Raw genomic sequence first — 20,681 nt, forward strand, 5'->3', positions numbered from 1 at the left:
GTTACGTGGACATGATTGAAAAAAAATATTTGTTGAAAATCCATCCGATTTTTGCTATTCTAGTATGCTCTGCTGGCACTTTAGTATGAGTTCTGGCATTGTTTGTATTTTTAAATTGTAGCTATGTTACTAGTCTACATAAAACCGATGAGTTCTCGCCATCTGGTTACGTGGACATGATTGAAAAAAAATATTTGTTGAAAATCCATCCGATTTTTGCTATTCTAGTATGCTCTGCTGGCACTTTAGTATGAGTTCTGGGATTGTTTGTATTTTTAAATTGTAGCTATGTTACTAGTCTACATAAAACCGATGAGTTCTCGCCATCTGGTTACGTGGACATGTTTGAAAAAATATATTTGTCGAAAATCTATCCAATTTTTGTTATTCTAGTATGCTCTGCTGGCACTTTAGTGTGAGTTCTGGGATTGATTATATTTTTAAATTATAGCTATGTTACTAGTCTATATAAAACCGATAAGTTCCCGCCATCTGGTTACGTGGACATGATTGAAAAAAAAATATTTGTCGAAAATCCATCCGATTTTTGCTATTCTAGTATGCTCTGCTGGCACTTTAGTGTGAGTTCTGGGATTGTTTGTATTTTTAAATTGTAGCTATTTTACTAGTCTACATAAAACCGATGAGTTCTCGCAATATGGCTACGTGGACATGATTGAAAAAAAAATATTTGTCGAAAATCCATCAGATTTTTGCTATTCTAGTATGCTCTGCTGGCACTTTAGTGTGAGTTCTGGGATTGGTTGTAATTTTAAATTGTAGCTATGTTACTAGTCTACATAAAACCGATGAGTTCTCGCCATCTGGTTACGTGGACATGATTGAAAAAAAATATTTGTTGAAAATCCATCCGATTTTTGCTATTCTAGTATGCTCTGCTGGCACTTTAGTATGAGTTCTGGCATTGTTTGTATTTTTAAATTGTAGCTATGTTACTAGTCTACATAAAACCGATGAGTTCTCGCCATATGGTTACGTGGACATGATTGAAAAAAAAATATTTGTCGAAAATCCATCCGATTTTTGCTATTCTAGTATGCTCTGCTGGCACTTTAGTGTGAGTTCTGGGATTGGTTGTATTTTTAAATTGTAGCTATGTTACTAGTCTACATAAAACCGATGAGTTCTCGCCATCTGGTTACGTGGACATGATTGAAAAAAAAAATTTGTTGAAAATCCATCCGATTTTTGCTATTCTAGTATGCTCTGCTGGCACTTTAGTATGAGTTCTGGGATTGTTTGTATTTTTAAATTGTAGCTATGTTACTAGTCTACATAAAACCGATGAGTTCTTGCCATATGGTTACGTGGACATGATTGAAAAAAAAATATTTGTCGAAAATCCATCCGATTTTTGCTATTCTAGTATGCTCTGCTGGCACTTTAGTGTGAGTTCTGGGATTGGTTGTATTTTAAAATTGTAGCTATGTTACTAGTCTACATAAAACCGATTAGTTCCTTCATCTGGTTACGTGAACATGATTGAAAAAAATATTTGTCGAAAATCCATCAGATTTTTGCTATTCTAGTATGCTCTGCTGGCACTTTAGTGTGAGTTCTGGGATTGGTTGTATTTTTAAATTGTAGCTATGTTACTAGTCTACATAAAACCGATGAGTTCCCGTTATCTGGTTACGTGGACATGTTTGAAAAAAAATATTTGTCGAAAATCCATCAGATTTTTTCTATTCTAGTATGCTCTGCTGGCACTTTAGTGTGAGTTCTGGGATTGTTTGTATTTTTAAATTGTAGCTATATTACTAGTCTACATAAAACCGATGAGTTCCCGTTATCTGGTTACGTGGACATGTTTGAAAAAATATATTTGTCGAAAATCCATCCGATTTTTGTTATTCTAGCATGCTCTGCTGGCACTTTAGTGTGAGTTCTGGGATTGGTTATATTTTTAAATTATAGCTATGTTACTAGTCTATATAAAACCGATGAGTTCCCGCCATCTGGTTACGTGGACATGATTGAAAAAAAAATATTTGTCGAAAATCCATCCGATTTTTGCTATTTTAGTATGCTCTGCTGGCACTTTAGTGTGAGTTCTGGGATTGTTTGTATTTTTAAATTGTAGCTATATTACTAGTCTACATAAAACCGATGAGTTCTCGCCATCTGGTTACGTGGACATGATTCAAAAAAATATTTGTCGAAAATCCATCAGATTTTTGCTATTCTAGTATGCTCTGCTGGCACTTTAGTGTGAGTTCTGGGATTGGTTGTATTTTTAAATTGTAGCTATGTTACTAGTCTATATAAAACCGATGAGTTCTCGCCATATGGTTACGTGGACATGATTGAAAAAAAAATATTTGTCGAAAATCCATCCGATTTTTGCTATTCTAGTATGCTCTGCTGGCACTTTAGTGTGAGTTCTGGGATTGGTTATATTTTTAAATTGTAGCTATGTTACTTGTCTATGTAAAACCGATGAGTTCTCGCTATCTGGTTACGTGGATATGATTGTTAAAATATATTTGTCGAAAATCCATCTAATTTTTGTTATTCTAGTATGCTCTGCTGGCACTTTAGTGTGAGTTCGGGGATTGTTTGTATTTTTAAATTGTAGCTATATTACTAGTCTACATAAAACCGATGAGTTCTCGCCATCTGGTTACCAGGACATGATTGAAAAAAAAATATTTGTCGAAATTCCATCCGATTTTTGCTATTCTAGTATGCTCTGCTGGCACTTTAGTGTGAGTTCTGGGATTGGTTGTATTTTTAAATTGTAGCTATGGTACTAGTCTACATAAAACCGATGAGTTCTTGCCATCTGGTTACGTGGACATGATTGTAAAAATATATTTGTCGAAAATCCATCCAATTTTTGTTATTCTAGTATGCTCTGCTGGCACTTTAGTGTGAGTTCTGGGATTGGTTGTATTTTTAAATTGTAACTATGTTACTAGTCTACATAAAACCGATGAGTTCCAGCCATCTGGTTACGTGGACATGATTGAAAAAAAAATATTTGTCGAAAATCCATCCGATTTTTGCTATTCTAGTATGCTCTGCTGGCACTTTAGTGCGAGTTCTGGGATTGGTTATATTTTTTAATTGTAGCCATATTACTAGCCTATGTAAAACCGCTGAGTTCCTTCCCCCTGGTTACGTGAAAATAATATGAAAAAAAGTTTTGTCGAAAATCTTTCCGATTTGTACTATTCTAGTATGCTGTAGTGTGCTGGCACTTTAGTGTGAGTCCCTGGGTCAGTTATTGTACAAATGTATCATTTTATTACTAGGCTTTGCAAAATCGACGAGTTTCCACTTTTAAATAACCTTTTTGCATATTTTTTTTTTGGTTAAATTTTTGTCTATTTATTTTATCTATAAATTATTTTTTAAGTTTATTTCGCGAGAACTATCACTGAAAACTATTAGGAACTCTAGATATTAAGCTAATTACACTAATCAATAGCTTTTTTTTCAATTATGTAGAAAATGCTCTGCTCTGTGAAGTTAGCAGAGCATTATTTTATTCTGCTTTATCTCCGTGAAATCGCCAGAACTATTCCTGAAAACTATCAGGAACTATAGAACTCATGTGCATGCGAATAGAACTCTCATTTTTTAGTGCTCTGCTGGAAAATGCTATGCTAAGTTCACCAACATTGTTTACTGTTAGTGACAGCGATACGGCCTCTTTTTACGTAGAAGATGAAAAACACATCAAAATGATATTAAGATATGCAATTATACAACTGCGGACTTTCGTTACCTGTGTGCATAACTTTCACTTTACTGTCAACTTGACGTAAGTATTGACAAATTGTCATATATGTCACAGCGTTGCTGTGCATCTGTGTCTCTGTGCGTTATGCTGCTTATTTTGTTTAATTCAAGAGTTGAAGTCGTTGTATTGTAAACACAACGATAAATAAAGGATATTTCGGCGTGCCCCAGCTAGCCGTATCCGTCAAAATACAGTCCTACGAGGCACTAGTAGCAGCCATGACAAACCTAGACGTGAGTATCATGCTCGTTTATTTTGCTATGTTGTTGCTCCAAACTGGCATTTTGTGCTGATTTGATGTCCCAACCTTCAGGAGTCCTTAATATAGACTTGATTAATCACTTCTTATTCATCTATACAATCACGAATGTGTTTAAAAGATATAAAAACAAACTGTATTTTGGTATGTTATTGTTATTCACGTTTGATTACTCATTTTCATGTATCTTGACGGATAATAAGCCAAAGAGGTACTTGGTTGAATAGTAAATTTGTGTATAAACCTAGTTTTAAAGGTATTAAAGAAGAAGAATACAGTTATATATCTGAAACTCAAAAATTAGAGCTTGATAAATGTCAATAAATGTCTTTAATCTAATAGTGAGCAGTATTCAGTTACTTATCTACTTAGTGATGCTTCTTTCACTTGAATAAACTTGTTATTTGTAAAGTTTGAAATGATAGCTCACATAATATAAATAATTGAAGCTGAAAATTAAAAGTATGTCAAGATCTTTGACAGATAATATAAAAATACTTGTAATATAATTAACATGTGTTAAGTAAGAGTAGATTGTATGATTGCAATATGAATTATATCTCCTTGTCTTTCTCAAAAATATTGGATTTTGAGTAGAGCTCATTTAACCTAGTATACCATATTTATCTACCTAGTATATCTGTAATACTAGTACGAATACAAAGTGAAAACCTAATAAATTTCCATTGTTCAATTTCCAGCATACTAACCACAGTAGCACAGACACAAGTTCTGGATCAACATCAGACTCCAGCAGCAGCGGGAGCTCTTCCACCAGCTCCGGATCAGGCTCCAGCAGTTCCGATTCTGAATCTTCAACATCTGACATCCCACAGGTGGTTGCTACCATCGCTCCTCCTGTACCAACTCCAGCTCCACCAGTAGCTGCTGTTGAAGTGAAGTCACCTAAATCCCCCAAATCCCCAAAATCTCCCAAATCCCCCAAATCTCCACCAAAACCCCCACCTGAAGAGGATGTCAAAAATAAGGAAGAACCCAAACCAAGGCGGTCATCCAAAACAAAGATCTCATCTTCCAGCGATGATGACATCCCCAAAGTAGTCAGCCCTAAAACCCTACCACCAAGACGGCGGTGCTCAACAAAATCCAAAGTAACAGCTTCTCTTCTGGTCAAAGCCAAGCCAGCACCACGGACACCAGCTGGAGACAAGAACAAGGCAATTTCCAAAACGGTACCAAAAGCAAATCAGATGAACAAAAGCGATACATTAAAAAAGAAGAGTATATTTTCACCAGACAACAGTTCAGAGTCGGAAACAGAGAGCAAAGGAAGTAAATCGTCTAAACCAAGTCCAAAAGCATCACCAAGAAATAAGCGATCATTGAGGAAGTCAAGCGAAGAGAAGGATACACCACCATCACCACTAACACCAATACTAAATGATGATTCTAATGGGTCGAAGGAAAAAAATAAACGACGCGCGAGTCGGTCGAATGGACCACCGCCCAAGAAAATACTGGAAGACAAGAGTGCGTCATCATGTACGTCTAGCCAATCGTCTATTGAGTCCGTATCATCAGAGACTGACAGTGACCCCACACCCAAAAAGGAGGAACTGACAAATGGACATGCAAAGTCACCAATACAAAACAACAAGGTAAGCCTTTACTTATAAATATAATTTTACTGTCCTTAGGAACCAAAGATAAAATGCTCAAAAAAATTGCCATGAAACCTTGTTGTAATATTGATAATTATTGATAATTAAAAAATACATGTATTCAAATTATTGCCTTTATCGTCACGCATGTCTTAAACCCGTCGCATGTAATATGTTAGTTTTGAATGACAGGATAATTAAAAGTGAGATTAAGGATGAAAGTTGCATGCACGCATTTGAGACACACATGTGGCGTTAATATGCATTATAGTAAAAAGTCCCTTAGACTGATTTGTTGAAAATAGATAATAAAGCAGCTTAGATGAAGATTAAAAGAATCAGAAGCCCCATGTATTACATATTACATTTATAACCATTGTAAGTGCCACTGTAATTGGCTCATATAAAATATTTATTGATTTATTTAAACATATCCACTAAGAACATGAAAAAACATGCATGAGATTTGGTAGCAATATATAAAATGAATGTTATACAAAAAATATGTTAAACAAGTTATCCTTTAATAATATGTTAAGAAGTTAAGATTAGATTAATTTGTCATTATAAAACTAACTAAAAATTTAATTTCACGTAATTCTTATATCTAATGTCTATATTTCACGTTTCCAGCAAGACACAACGAGCACATCAACAGGTGCAACGGCGAAGAGCGACTCCAGTTCTAAGAGCGGTTCAACGGCAGCTAACGGTGCGATACCGCGCAAGTTAACCCGCTCGCGATCTGCCCGAGCGTCGCGGATCGCCGCGCGGGCGCATACTGACACCGACTCTGATGCGGACGAGAAGTGCAATGGGAAAGTGTAAGGGCTACTTCTTATATTCTTTGTTTCAATTAGTATGATAATAAATAAAGATTTCTATACACGCAAAAGGACCAATTTGCGTATACCGACTCTGATGCCGACGACAAGTGCAATGGGAAAGTGTAAGGGATGCTTATAATATAGGAATAGCAGATGAGCATGCAGCCCATCTGATGTATGTGGCTACGGCCGCCCATGGATATCTGTAATTAACCCCAAATAGGAGTAGGTTCCTACTTGAGATCGGCTACAGATGCGCCGCTACCTCTGAGGACTAAGCTGGAAGGCCTCGAAAAAATATATCCCCCTTACCACAATAACTATATTAATACTATAATAGACAAATAACAATTGCTATAGTCCAATAAAATTTTCTGTGCGCATGGCGAATTTCGGAAACACCTATGTTCTATTGTCTATGTTCATTTGTCGTCACCTCCATAAGCAAACAAAAATGGATTGTGATCACATAAGACGAGATTGAAGGAATTATCCTGAGGATTAATTTAAATATATTTTAGTACTTAACTTTTAGCACTCAACAATGTGAGACATACAACAAAATATTAAAACAAAGTTCTTATGTTATTAAATGAGATCTTGTCGTCATTAATAGAGATGGGCAAAGAACCCGGTTTAAACCCTGTGCAGGGTTTAAACCCAATAAATACCCGTTTATTTCCTCCCACTGGGTATTTATCTGGGTGTTTATAAAATGAGTTAATAAAATCTACACAAAGCTTTTAAAATAGTTCAAATGTTTATTTAATAGATATACTATAGGTTTTTACTGTATTTCTAATGTTTTTACATTTTTTAATATAACATTTTTAGGGGTTCATCTATTTTTATTACATTTTTAATTATTATTTGTTTGACGAAACAAATATCGCACAACTAAAACAAATAAATATACCTCTCGTATACTATTGCACAGGTGGTGTGGGAATATGGGCATATAATGTAAAATGTAATTCTTACGTAATATCTTAATAATTATAGCTTTAAGAAAAAAAATATAAACATTATTTTATAGAAAATTTTAAGTGCTACAACTTTGGTCCAAGGTACTTTTCGATAAAATTTACCGTTTTCGAGAAAAATCCAGAAAGCCGAAAATTTTGACGTTTGACCCCGAATAAGTGCCGACACACACATCGATGAGGACTTTTAGAACTCTACTTGTGATGGTAAACCCAAGGTCTCTACGGAAATTTAGCTTTATGTTATTTGATTACTATTTTTATGTCTAAATTGACCGGACTATAAAAACTCCTCTATCAAAATGTTTCAATGTCATTTTCTGTAAATTAATTAGAAAAAAGTTAAAAAAAGTCTTCCCAAAGTTTAATCTATTATTGTTATTATCTTTGTTATTTTTGGTTTAACGACAAAAAGTTATAGAACTAAAATTATAGATAAATCAATTTGAAACCATAATTGTTCTTACTAAATTTCTGTGCGACGAATAGTTTGCCTGGTAGAGCGTAAAAACGCTTAGTGCCCCTTTTTTCAAGATGGCGGCCGAGGGACAACAGTTGGGACTCCACAAATTAGGATTTAACTGTACACTAAGCCCTTTACACTAATCATTCACATCTATAAAATAAAATCGGGTCTTCGAAAATTGCAACCCAAATGTAACACATCCGAATGGACTATAACATGACTATAACAGCGTAGTTAAATGAAATATGTGCTTTTAGAGCGCATATTTAGTGAATTGTTTACAATATTATTTTAAAAATGATATTACACGAAGAAAATAAAAATATGAATGACAATAGTTTACACCCGCTGTTTGGGTGTTTATTTGGGTTTAAACCCTATTTCACCCAAAATACCCGGTTTAAACCCGTATCCACCCATTGGGTTTAAACCCTCTGCCCATCTCTAGTCATTAACCATGACATACATATCCCATTTGACAATTGCTTCTTATATTACAGGAAAGAAACCAAGAAGCCCCTGAAGAGCCGGCCAGTGTTACAGCCGATACCGGAGCCAGACATACTCTTGCCACCTTCAGAGCGATGCTGCCCAGTCAGGGATTGTGACTCTAGTGGTCATCTTGGTATGTTTTAGGTGTGAGGTCATTGAAGATCTTTCTTGAGGAATGTTGCCATGTTTATGGGCATCACAGGGCTGTGATTATTGTGATGTAGTTTGAAAGGTTTGGTAAGGAAGAATTCAATATATGGGGATGTCCTAAATTAGTTCTCATTAGGAGCAACACATCTCCGATAACTTTAGTTAAGAATGTTGAGATATTTGTATTTTTTTTTTTAATTTGTAAATTAGTACCCATTGGCCCAACTACAGGTCTGGGGGAGTTGTATTTCCACAGACCTGTATTTGTTTTGTACCCAAGTCTCGGTATTTCTTTCATATATGACGAAATGTTACATGGCAGGTGCAAAACGTTTTACCATGCCGCCAATAGATGGCGTTACCTATTCGAGACGGAAGTTACGGTTGAACAAGTTTAATTTATGTTTAAACGCTGCTATAGTTGTTGTACGTAACTATATAACTATGTATTAGGCAATTTTTATTATATAAAAAAAGTATTACGATTGGTTTAGTATACAATAACATGCAATATATAAACGGCAAAAGCGAAATATCAGTAAAGATCAAATTTAATAAAGTTTAACACAAAGATATATTTTTATATACACAAGTTATTTTTCCAATAAATAATAATAATGTGATATAACCTTTGCATGTGTAAAGTAATGGTTTCCCCAAGGCGGCAAGGCGGACCGGCACTTCACGTGGGACGCGTGTCCCATCTACCACAACGTGACGGCCGCCTGGTGCGTGGCCGCGGCCGAGGAGAGGCAGGCGGCCGCCGCGACGAGGAGGCGGGCCCTGGCCGCGCTGCAGCAACGACCGAGAGCCATGCCCACTATCGAGCAGAGAGCGTACCAGCTGAAAGTCAAGGTGAGTGGGATAAGAGGTGTATATCACTCATGTAATCTGTGCCAAACTGCTAGTCTGATCCGAATATAGAAGTGAGTCGCGTTGCAATAGCAAATTGCAGATATTAGCGGGACGAAGACAACGGGATCCCCCCGGCACGCTCCCCTGCCCGTTCTCGCCTACGGGTATATTGCTGCGTTAGTCTGCCCTTATGTTACGGAGTATATTCTAACTAAACCTGCGCGCAACAACTTTAGAGCGGACTAGAAGTTTGGCGCAGACTATACTTGGTTCCAATCTTAGACGGAGACGGCGAAGTAGTACTGAGGTGTGGAGGATAGCTTAGATAGGCTCCAGGTTCCATCCCGGATAAGCAGAAGTGCGTAGTGGAACATGGATGAATCCTGGATCCGATCCTGTGCAGACAGTTTAAGTGATGGTGAAGATTGCTTAGTGGTATTTACCATATCACCATCTACCACAACGTGACGGCCGCCTGGTGCGTGGCCGCTGCGAAGGAGAGGTAGGCTGCTGCGGCGGCGAGGAGGAGGGCCCTGGCCGCGTTACAGCAACGCCCGAGAGCCATGCCTACTATTGAGCAGAGAGCGTACCAGCTGAAAGTCAAGGTGATTGAAATATCATGGAAGTCCAAGCTTAGATAAAGACGGCGAAATGATAATGGATATCCTATCCATTGACAGATTGACAAGTATCTAAAGGTATATTCGCGATTGTTCTAATGAAGTGCACAGCAAACAGCTCTAACCGAACGGCGAGATAAATTGTGACGGTAAATTAGTGGTACATTAAAACACAGATGGCGCTGTATGTAACAAAGTTGTCCTACACCTTATACATATTTTTAAAAACTAGTGAGTTAATGTGATAGGATTTCTATTTAGGATTATAAAGATTACCAATAGGCATAGTTGAAGGTGGTAGAACCCTTTGTGGTTCGACTCCGGCGGCACCACCGCCACACCTATTTCTACCTCATAATAGCAGTGTTAGACGCTGCTGTGTCCCGGTTTGAAGGGTGTGGTAAGGGAGACAGACTTCTCTGAGGCGTTCCAGCTTAGTCCTCAGGGGTAGCGGCGCATCTGTGGCCGACCTCAGGTAGAAATATCTAATCCTATCTCGGGTTGATTACAAATGTCCATGGGCGGCAGTAGCCACTCACTGTATGCTCGTCTGCTACTCTTATATTATAAAAGACAGGAATTTCTTACCGTCAGATGCAGTGGCAATGTGTCACTGACTTACTGGTCGACAAATACGATTCCGCCGACCTTTTTTTTCAGCTAATAGCACTATATTTGGCCCTTAGGACCGGAGGCCCCTTCCGGCCACCTTAGTCCGCTAGAGGTCCGATGCACGGCATACTTATGTTAAAAATATGAATGTTTACAATTTTGTAAAAACACGTTTTCAAAAATGAGTGAATTTACTTTTTGAAAATGGTGGACTATGACCTACTGCACTCTGGAAGTAGACCTGTTCGCAGCAAGGCCACATAAAAGGATTCATCATCATCATGGAGAAAATTATAATGATGATTATGATGAATAACTTACTTGATTATAGTTGATGATACATAGATACTTAATAATAATTTGTTGACAGGACATGCGATCAAAATGGAAAGGCAGTCAGGAGCTCCGGTCGATGCCGTCGAACGAGGACGTCGGGGAGGAGCGGGAGCCCATCCTGGACGGCTTCGCGCCGGACTACGACCTGCGGCTGTTCCGGGACGCGCAGGCGCTCGCCGCTGTTAAGATTGAGGAGGAACTCGAGGATATATCTACTGATAAGGGCACGAGGTAAGTGATTTTTAAATAGTAACTTTGTGATTTAGTACATGAAAATGGGTCGGAGGGATTAAACAATTCTGAAAATACCTTTGCATCTAAAATACAGATGCAAAGGTATTTTTTATTGAAGAAGGTATTGAAGATACTTCCGGGGATGAGGGGATGAGGTAACTAAGTTTAATCAACTGAAATCATTTGGATAATACATGAGGAGTAGGATTAAGAGGAAGATGGGGGGAAGTAAACGCTCAGTCAAGACTGCCAGGGAGGTGGAGATTGAAATTATTCTCAGAGGGTTCTAGATATCTCACTTTTGTTGGGGAATGTTAAGAATTTAGTTGAGGAACAGGTATGATCTGAAACTCAATGCTAAACACAGATGCGCTGCTATTCTTGCGGATTAAGATGGATACGTTATTTGTAAGTACCGGTGGTACCACCCTGGTCGGATTACTGCTGTGCTCTGATTTGAAAGTGTCTGTAGAAAGAGCCATGCACATGAAGATTTATAACTTATTCCGCAAGGATATCGTGTCTGTCTGTTGTATTGTCAGTGCCTTTCAATAAGAATTCACTGGGGTCGATTACCTACTAACCACCCGGTCCGAATTTGCCACTTCATTTTTGTAACCACAACCCTTCCCCCAGATACGTGGTGATGGGCAAGTACATGATGGAGGTGTGGTACCAGTCGCCGTACCCCGGCGATGCGGCGCGAGTGCCGCGGCTGTTCGTGTGCGAGTTCTGCCTCAACCACCACAAGTCGCGCGCCGCCTCCGACCGCCACAAGGCCAAGTGCGTGTGGCGGCACCCGCCCGGCGACGAGGTGAGCGTGCTCATCATCATCATCATCATCATCATCATCATCATCGAGCCGCGGCTGTTCGTGTGCGAGTTCTGCCTCAACCACCACAAGTCGCGCGCCGCCTCCGACCGCCACAAGGCCAAGTGCGTGTGGCGGCACCCGCCCGGCGACGAGGTGAGCGTGCTCATCATCATCATCATCATCATCATCATCATCATCGAGCCGCGGCTGTTCGTGTGCGAGTTCTGCCTCAACCACCACAAGTCGCGCGCCGCCTCCGACCGCCACAAGGCCAAGTGCGTGTGGCGGCACCCGCCCGGCGACGAGGTGAGCGTGCTCATCATCATCATCATCATCATCGAGCCGCGGCTGTTCGTGTGCGAGTTCTGCCTCAACCACCACAAGTCGCGCGCCGCCTCCGACCGCCACAAGGCCAAGTGCGTGTGGCGGCACCCGCCCGGCGACGAGGTGAGCGTGCTCATCATCATCATCATCATCATCATCATCATCATCGAGCCGCGGCTGTTCGTGTGCGAGTTCTGCCTCAACCACCACAAGTCGCGCGCCGCCTCCGACCGCCACAAGGCCAAGTGCGTGTGGCGGCACCCGCCCGGCGACGAGGTGAGCGTGCTCATCATCATCATCATCATCATCATCATCATCATCGAGCCGCGGCTGTTCGTGTGCGAGTTCTGCCTCAACCACCACAAGTCGCGCGCCGCCTCCGACCGCCACAAGGCCAAGTGCGTGTGGCGGCACCCGCCCGGCGACGAGGTGAGCGTGCTCATCATCATCATCATCATCATCATCATCATCATCGAGCCGCGGCTGTTCGTGTGCGAGTTCTGCCTCAACCACCACAAGTCGCGCGCCGCCTCCGACCGCCACAAGGCCAAGTGCGTGTGGCGGCACCCGCCCGGCGACGAGGTGAGCGTGCTCATCATCATCATCATCATCATCATCATCATCATCATCATCATCATCGAGCCGCGGCTGTTCGTGTGCGAGTTCTGCCTCAACCACCACAAGTCGCGCGCCGCCTCCGACCGCCACAAGGCCAAGTGCGTGTGGCGGCACCCGCCCGGCGACGAGGTGAGCGTGCTCATCATCATCATCATCATCATCATCATCATCATCGAGCCGCGGCTGTTCGTGTGCGAGTTCTGTCTCAACCACCACAACAACACATTACCGCCTCGAGAGTGAGCGTTGCCACCGTCAGCGTCTACATCACCTTTCTCATTATCATAATCAACCATACCTCGCTATCTTGACCATAAACGTAATCATTATTATTGTCATCATCAACAACATCAAGAAGCAATTACTACTACCATAATTGTTAAACTGTCATCATATTAATTATCATAACCAAATAATTTTTATCACTCTATCATCATTATTACCAAATTATTATTATCCAATCATCTTCACAAATTGTCTTTATCAATCAATGCAAAGATCCTCAAAGTTATGTGACGTCAACCAATTCGCACTTGGTCCGCGTGATCTCTAGTCTAAACTCTCTTATTCTGATAGGACATTTGGGCCCAGCAGAGGGACTGTAATCAAATGACAGTGATGATTATGATGAATTTATTAACCTCTACTTTGGCCAGCGCGGCGGACTATGACTTGATCCTTATTCTGATAGGAGACCGGTACCTAGAAACAGGACTTATCATTTGCTGATAGTGATGAGTATGATGAAGGTTTACTAATCTTTGTAACATTCATACCAGGTGTACAGAAAAGACAACCTGAGCGTGTGGCAAGTGGACGGTAGGAAGCACAAGCAGTACTGCCAACAGCTGTGCTTGCTCGCGAAGTTCTTCCTCGACCACAAGACCCTGTACTACGACGTGGAGCCGTTCCTATTCTACGTGATGACAAGCGCTGATGATGAGGGATGCCATATTGTTGGATACTTCAGTAAGGTTAGTTGTATTTGCTATATATCTTTTTTTGTTGACAAGGGGGAGCCTTCGAAAGGTATTCGACGTGGGAGCGACGCCGGGTTATGTGGGACTTTTACCGTACTAAAAATCGTTTGGTGGAGACCTCCGGGATCTCCAACAGAACCCAACTGGAGTCCTCCTGCCCTGGAAGGAGCAAAATAATTTACGCTCTTCTCACATCCCTTAGCAATCCCACGTTTACTACATGATCGTATTAATTTTGTAAGAATTCTGCTCGAAGGACCATAAAATTGCCTTTTAATTCTAATTATTACACACTCGATAATGAACACACGATTTATTAAAACTGCTCGTGCGTAGGCGAGTATTATTTTTATAAGCGTTTAATACAAACATTTATATGTGAACATAATTGTAAGTGCTACTCATTCAATACCGATTTATTAGCTTATTTTAATACAAATAAAAGCCACTACATCTCTAAGGGCTGTTTAGAATCCAGTTCAAACCGCTTCAATCTGGTTTGATGAAACACTTTAATCACCCATTAGATGAAGTACCCGTGTAAAATACGTTTGATTAATTGAAACCACTCCCTTTCCTATTGCTTCGTTGAACGTAATATGATGTAAATGTATGAACTAAGTTGTTAGGAAGGTGGTTTTATCAGAAAATTTTACACTGTAAATGAACATTACATTTTATTATGTAACGGGTACTCACGATATGCGTTTTTTATTGCCGATATTTCGACCCAGTTGCATGGATCGTGGTCACGGCGAAACTGACCACCGTCCGTTTCGCCGTGACCACGATCCATGCAACTGGGTCGAAATATCGGCAATAAAAAACGCATATCGTGAGTACCCGTTACATAATAAAATGTCTCAATTCCGCGATAATTTTAGTCTAAAATGAACATTACATGTTCACCTGTACGTTGAAAAATAATTTTACCAATCGAAAATATAACTTTGTTACCTTTTAAGAGTTTTAAAAGGTTTCCTGTAATGTTTAATTAAGTGATTCCTGTAATAGTGAAGTGAAAACTTTTTTTAATGGAATTTTTCAAAATTATAGCAGTGGTTTCAAAGATAGTGGGGTTGATTGGTTCGCGGATCGTCTTTATTTTATTATATTTTTTAAATGTATAGAGTAGGCTAAGGAGGTGGTTTAATTGAATTTGCAAATATAGTTTGTCGGAGGCGGAATCAGAGGCGAAGTCGGAGGCGGGAAATGTGATAATTTTGTTAAGGCAGTCCATCAGATTAATTTAACAATTTCAAAGATTATCCAAATAAGAAAAAATATAACGTATCGTGCATCATTATATAGGTATTACATAATTGCACTGTATGATAATTACTCCTGTATCTTATATTGGTAGTATTAAATAAATTTCCCGTATTGTGCAAGTAAGCTTAAAAATCACACTATTACAGACAGACCCTCCAATTTAATATATTCTAATAGAAGTACATTCAGCTGATTAAACCACTACTACCACTAGCTTACGGGTTATTGATCCCACTGTACTGGTAATGGACCGAGAGGAACTTTGCTTTTTATGCAAATGACTGATTAATGAGCGGGCATTTAGTTCACCTGGATTGAGTGGCCGCTATTCATATGCGATCGACCATTTTATGTAATACTAGCTGACCCGGCAAACTTTGTATCGCCTAAAAATCTATTTATCAAATATATTTCATATAAAATATAGCCTATGTTACTCGTGGATAATGTAGCTTTGGAATGGTAAAAGAATTTTTAAAATCGGTCCAGTAGTTTTTGAGCCTATTCATTACAATCAAACAAACAAAGTTTTCCTCTTTATAATATTAGTAGAGATATATAACTGTTGAGAGCGTAGAGGACTTGTGATTTTAAGTGACCAATGCTGTAGATCTGTCACAAAGTAATACACCACGCCGTACGAACTTTAACAATTTATGTAAAATGTGTAGGCAAGAATTGGCGCATTACGAGTAATGTTAACCAAGAATTGGTTAGAATTGATTATTACTTAAGTGGTTTTTCTGCTTGTTTTCGACATACTACTATTTCTGTGCAATGAATAGGATTTTTATTTTCATACCTCACCCAAGAATCCCTTGTCACGAAATCTATCTATTTATCTATATATCTAATTGTTCTGATGTTTCTATAGCCGACGATTGATCCCCGAAATCTTTTACAAATCAGTCTGGTACCTTTGCCGTTAACAAAAGAAAGATCGATTTTGGTAAAAAACGGATAAAACTAACGTAAACTGAACCTACCGTTTTTACTGTTATGTATTTCAACGTGCGTGTTGTTTGAAACGTAACACGCCACGGAATTCCGTTTGCCATATGTTACGCATTACCTAAACATTACTACTTTCCAAACATAATCATAAACGGAACGCACAACTACAGTAGCGTACTACACCATTCAGCGTCGCGTCAGCTGTGGGTTCGTTGACCTCCCCCATGGGGTGACACGCCCCCAAAATACCCCCCTCTCCCCCATCGCCCCGTAGCCAGTGCCTATGTGTAGATTTGCGAGACGGTTACCAGCCACTGACGTATGTTTAAAATATTTTTAGCAACGCAATTACGATATTTGTGTGCTCTGTCCCCTAACCTCCCCTGCGGCTTTGTGCTACACAGTCCTACTCGCCTTGTCTAGACTGATCTCTTAATAGGTACTCACGCGGTATATTAATATGTGCTTCTTGGTTATGTCTGCCATGTCGTTTTGGTTTGTTATACTCCATTTTGTCTTAGAGCTTAGCGTTTAGGATTAGTGTGTTTTTGATGTGCTGGTTACATACATAAAGAATCTTTCATGGAACGATTTGTTATATTAAATCTGTATTTATTAAAAAACAATGCAGGTAAAGTATGTGTCTATTTTCTCAGAATAAATAAAGAAAACCGTTTCTTTGGCGAGAATACATCTCTTAAGACACTATAATTACGTTTAAATCATTATCTATCGTAAACTTAAGGTGACGTGTAAATGTATATATTTTTTCTTGCAAATAAAATTTAGTACATTTGCTATTTTCCTATTATATATAAGAACATTTTCTGAGATTATCAAATACTATTTTCATTTCACGTATCTTCGATATAATTTACATACAGTACAATGAAAAATAGTGGTACCAAAGGTTACCTTGTGATACACCAAAAATGTACTAACGCTATCTACATGATTTGTTGACGCTATTTCAATTACGCGGCTGTCGGGGGTTGATGGTAATCGCGGCCCGACGGTGGAAACATTGGTTTTTTGCCAATTGGAAAATGGCGTTATTTGGGCGGGGAGTCTGGCGCAGGTAGATTGTATTAGCTTTTAGGTTGTTTTGGCCGTGGCGATGTCTGCGTGGATTTATTGATTTAGTTTTTTTTTGAAGTTATATCTACGGTATAACCGTTATATGTTACTAATAAATATTAACTTGTAATACCAAGTTAAGCATTTTTGGTGAAATGAAATTTAAATTTTGGTAGCGCTATTAAAGAAGCAAAGGGAAAAGGGCTAAGAACAATATAATTATTTAATGGGTAGTTATTAAAAATACAATCACACTAAAGGTATCTATAATTAAGTAATTGAAAATATAAAAAAAAATAGGATTAGTTAGTGTAACATTTTATGTTACACATTAAAAAGTCGTATTTCTTACATAAATAAAGTGTAATAATATTAACGTTGTGTAGATAACCAGCGAATTTATCTAGTCTATGAATATAGTTACTGGCGTCCTAATTCAGCTAAAAGGGTAAAGGTTATCTGGGTTCGGTGTTCAAAGAGCGGGGCGTGGCTCATTGATCTGGAGCCTTTACGAGTCACGCATATTTTCATTAGCCTCCAGTTCGTATATTGAATTTATTTTGTGTTTTTTTAAATTTTTTATAATTACAAGTCGTATTAGTTTCAGTTACGTAAAGTTTGTATGTATGTTGTCTGCCTATTGTTAAATGGTAATTTTAAATTTAATTAGTCTTTAAAATACATAAATTTTATACAATGAAATTATATTTCTGCATTTCGGCATCCAAATTTAGATAAATTTTTTTTTCGTGAGAAATATTGCATTACTCACATCATAATTTTCATACAGATTCTGAAAGTATTCCAGAAAAGTATAAACTTGTAAATCCAGAAAGACTCGTTGTGGGTCGGTGGAGACTAATTTCAAAATATTTAATTCTTTACAATATCTAAGTGGCAACAAAAGAAACTGCAAACACGTTAAGATGACTGAAATAGTATAATGCTTTCAGTCAGGTTCTAGACAATAAACCCTGAACCTAACAGCTGCACTATTGTGCTCGCTAAGGCAACGTAATAAAATTGAAATTTTACTGCAGCATACCCTTTCATACTGAATGCGCTGAACCTCTTTCGCGTCGTATGATTTTCAACTTTATGAATATTACTAGCGAAAAATAGATACGCTTTTCTTTGTCTCGATTTCATATTTCCCGTAGAAAATTGAAAATTAAACTTATATAAAAACATTCTTATATAAAAATACAATGTTGTGTCCAAATTTCAAGTAAATCCATTGAGTACTTTTCGAGTTTTGCGGACACAAACATTTGCGATTTTTTTCATATAGAAATGGTACGGTAGAATCTTACAGTTTGCATGCGCCGCTACACTCATTTACGTTCACTACTGACTACGGGCGTAGCTCGTAGCGCTACGCTCTCGACGTAAACGTGACTGCGCGTAGATTGCCTACGGCGTAGTAGGTTGTGCCTGATGCATAAGGATATCATATTACTCGGTATGAGTTATGGAATATATAACATGATCTTAGATATTTTATGACGATATAACGATAACAAGTATTAAATAACAATGTATTTACAACGGGTTAAGTTATTATCCCCAAGTCAGGTTGTAAATGTACGATATATCAATAAATAAAAAAGTAATACTTTAGAGTAAAAAATGGGCAATTTTTTTCTTTGGTGCAAAGTTTTTCTATGATAAAATATTGACCTTATTTCAACTGTAATTCATTTTCAGTTTTTATATTCCTTTTTAAATAGTTAATCTAAAACACAAGACACATGCTTTGAGATAGAAAATACTATTTTTCCTTCGTAAAAACATCTCCCTTTTTTGGTTTTACTCCTTACACTCTCTGATACAATAAGTACTCATATATCCTGTCAATATATGTTAACTATTATTTATGAAAAGTATAATAATATGTCATTTTGACCGAGCACCTAAAATTCATGAATACGTAACCACAAAACAAAGTAAAGATTTATATTTCATTGATCTCCGTAGCGCGTGGCCGTAGCGCTCGCTAGCGGCGAGACGGAGCGGGTTCGTCGACCCGCGCTTGCCCCGGCGACCGCGCTGTCTCGTCTGACTGTATTTAGACTATTGGAAAACTAAGCGGTTTTAGGTCATCAGGTATTTTTTTATTTTTCTTATGACCTAAAACCCCTTAAAATTTAATTTTAAAATTACAACTAATATGAGTTTCTTCTAGATTATGAACAAGATTTACTTAAATCGAAGTGAATTTACGTACAGCCTTAATCTCACCTTCACCATCTTACGATGCTGATAAGTGTAGATGAGATGTGTAGATAGTATTCATTATTGGCAGACTCTAAAAATTTAATTGGGTTTGTCCAGGACAAAAGCATTACATTTTTTACATTAAGAAGTTGAAATGGTTAGGCAATCTGCCTAACCATTTCAACTTCTTAATCTGCCTAACCATTTCATTCTGCCTAACCATTTCAACTTCTTAATGTAAAAAAATATCGTTAACCAAAACTATTGACTTAATACATTATATTTTAGTTATGAGAAGGTACTAACAAATTCGTAGCCTTAAAATATTCGCATCTCATTGATCTCGGTTCGTAGCACGTAGCCGTAGCGCTCGTAGTTAGTACAGCGGGTTCGTCGACCCGCGGCTGCTCCGGCGGCTGCGCTGTTGTATGTGGGTAGCGCTGTTGTGTGTCTCGTCTGGAGTATTGGAAGATTAACTAGTTCGTTATTATTGAGTGTTCTATGTACATTATAACCGTTTGGCTGTAGTTTAGGTTTATGTGGTCCCGTGTGATATGATGTAAAGATAATCTTTTGCGGTTAAAAGGCAGCTGCATCGCGATACCTATTTTTGCCTTATTACCGTTGTGATGGGCATTTTTGTGTTCTGATTGCACAGGTTATGGCAAAACAGATGCGTAACATGTGGCGTTTCGAGTTAGTATTAGACGATAATAACGTATCTGCGGCCGACCTCACGGAGAGGCCTTATATTCTGATAAGAAGTCCTTGGCCTCGGTCTCGTTTGCTACTTCAATTTATTAAAAAAAAGTTCTATTTCGAAGGAACATTCGATTCGGGGTGGAAATCCAAATAATGAGTCTTAAGTGATTTATATACTTCCCCAACGTCTGCAATCTTAGTTTCTATAATTAACTGGAAGTTTTGCACTATACCTTAATAGGTATTGTTCTAGTAAAGTAAACGTTCTTGAAAATAGTTCTGAGTAACTTCAGAAAGCAAACAGATAAGTAATGTACATGCCATCGAAATCAGACATCAAACAACTCTATATATTTCTTTTTGTACTTTTCACAAAAGGTTTACAATACGTTCCGTATCGGGAAATATTTCTATTGAATTCTACTTATCTCGTTATAAACCGTCGTGCCCTTACGTCTCGATAATGATGTCTGGATCGGAGTACCCAAGGATGTCTAC

General features: G+C 38.5%; 1 protein-coding gene across 1 annotated transcript in view; it reads left to right on the plus strand.

Annotated features, from left to right (window-relative positions):
* The first annotated feature begins 3,826 nt into the window (after positions 1-3,826).
* The window catches only part of chm (lysine acetyltransferase chameau), a 40,217-nt gene continuing 23,362 nt past the window's right edge, over positions 3,827-20,681 (plus strand). The window contains exons 1-8 of the mRNA XM_073082722.1: positions 3,827-4,002; positions 4,730-5,647; positions 6,284-6,474; positions 8,427-8,551; positions 9,230-9,423; positions 11,026-11,222; positions 11,862-12,039; positions 13,761-13,955. Of these exons, the coding sequence (XP_072938823.1) occupies positions 3,988-4,002; positions 4,730-5,647; positions 6,284-6,474; positions 8,427-8,551; positions 9,230-9,423; positions 11,026-11,222; positions 11,862-12,039; positions 13,761-13,955 (2,013 nt within the window). The 5' untranslated portion in view covers positions 3,827-3,987. The remainder of the gene's footprint in view (positions 4,003-4,729; positions 5,648-6,283; positions 6,475-8,426; positions 8,552-9,229; positions 9,424-11,025; positions 11,223-11,861; positions 12,040-13,760; positions 13,956-20,681) is intronic.

The sequence above is a fragment of the Epargyreus clarus genome, unplaced genomic scaffold (assembly GCF_041222505.1).
Source record: "Epargyreus clarus isolate Ecla_fem2 unplaced genomic scaffold, WU_Ecla_fem_2.2 ptg000018l, whole genome shotgun sequence".
NCBI lineage: Eukaryota > Metazoa > Arthropoda > Insecta > Lepidoptera > Hesperiidae > Epargyreus > Epargyreus clarus.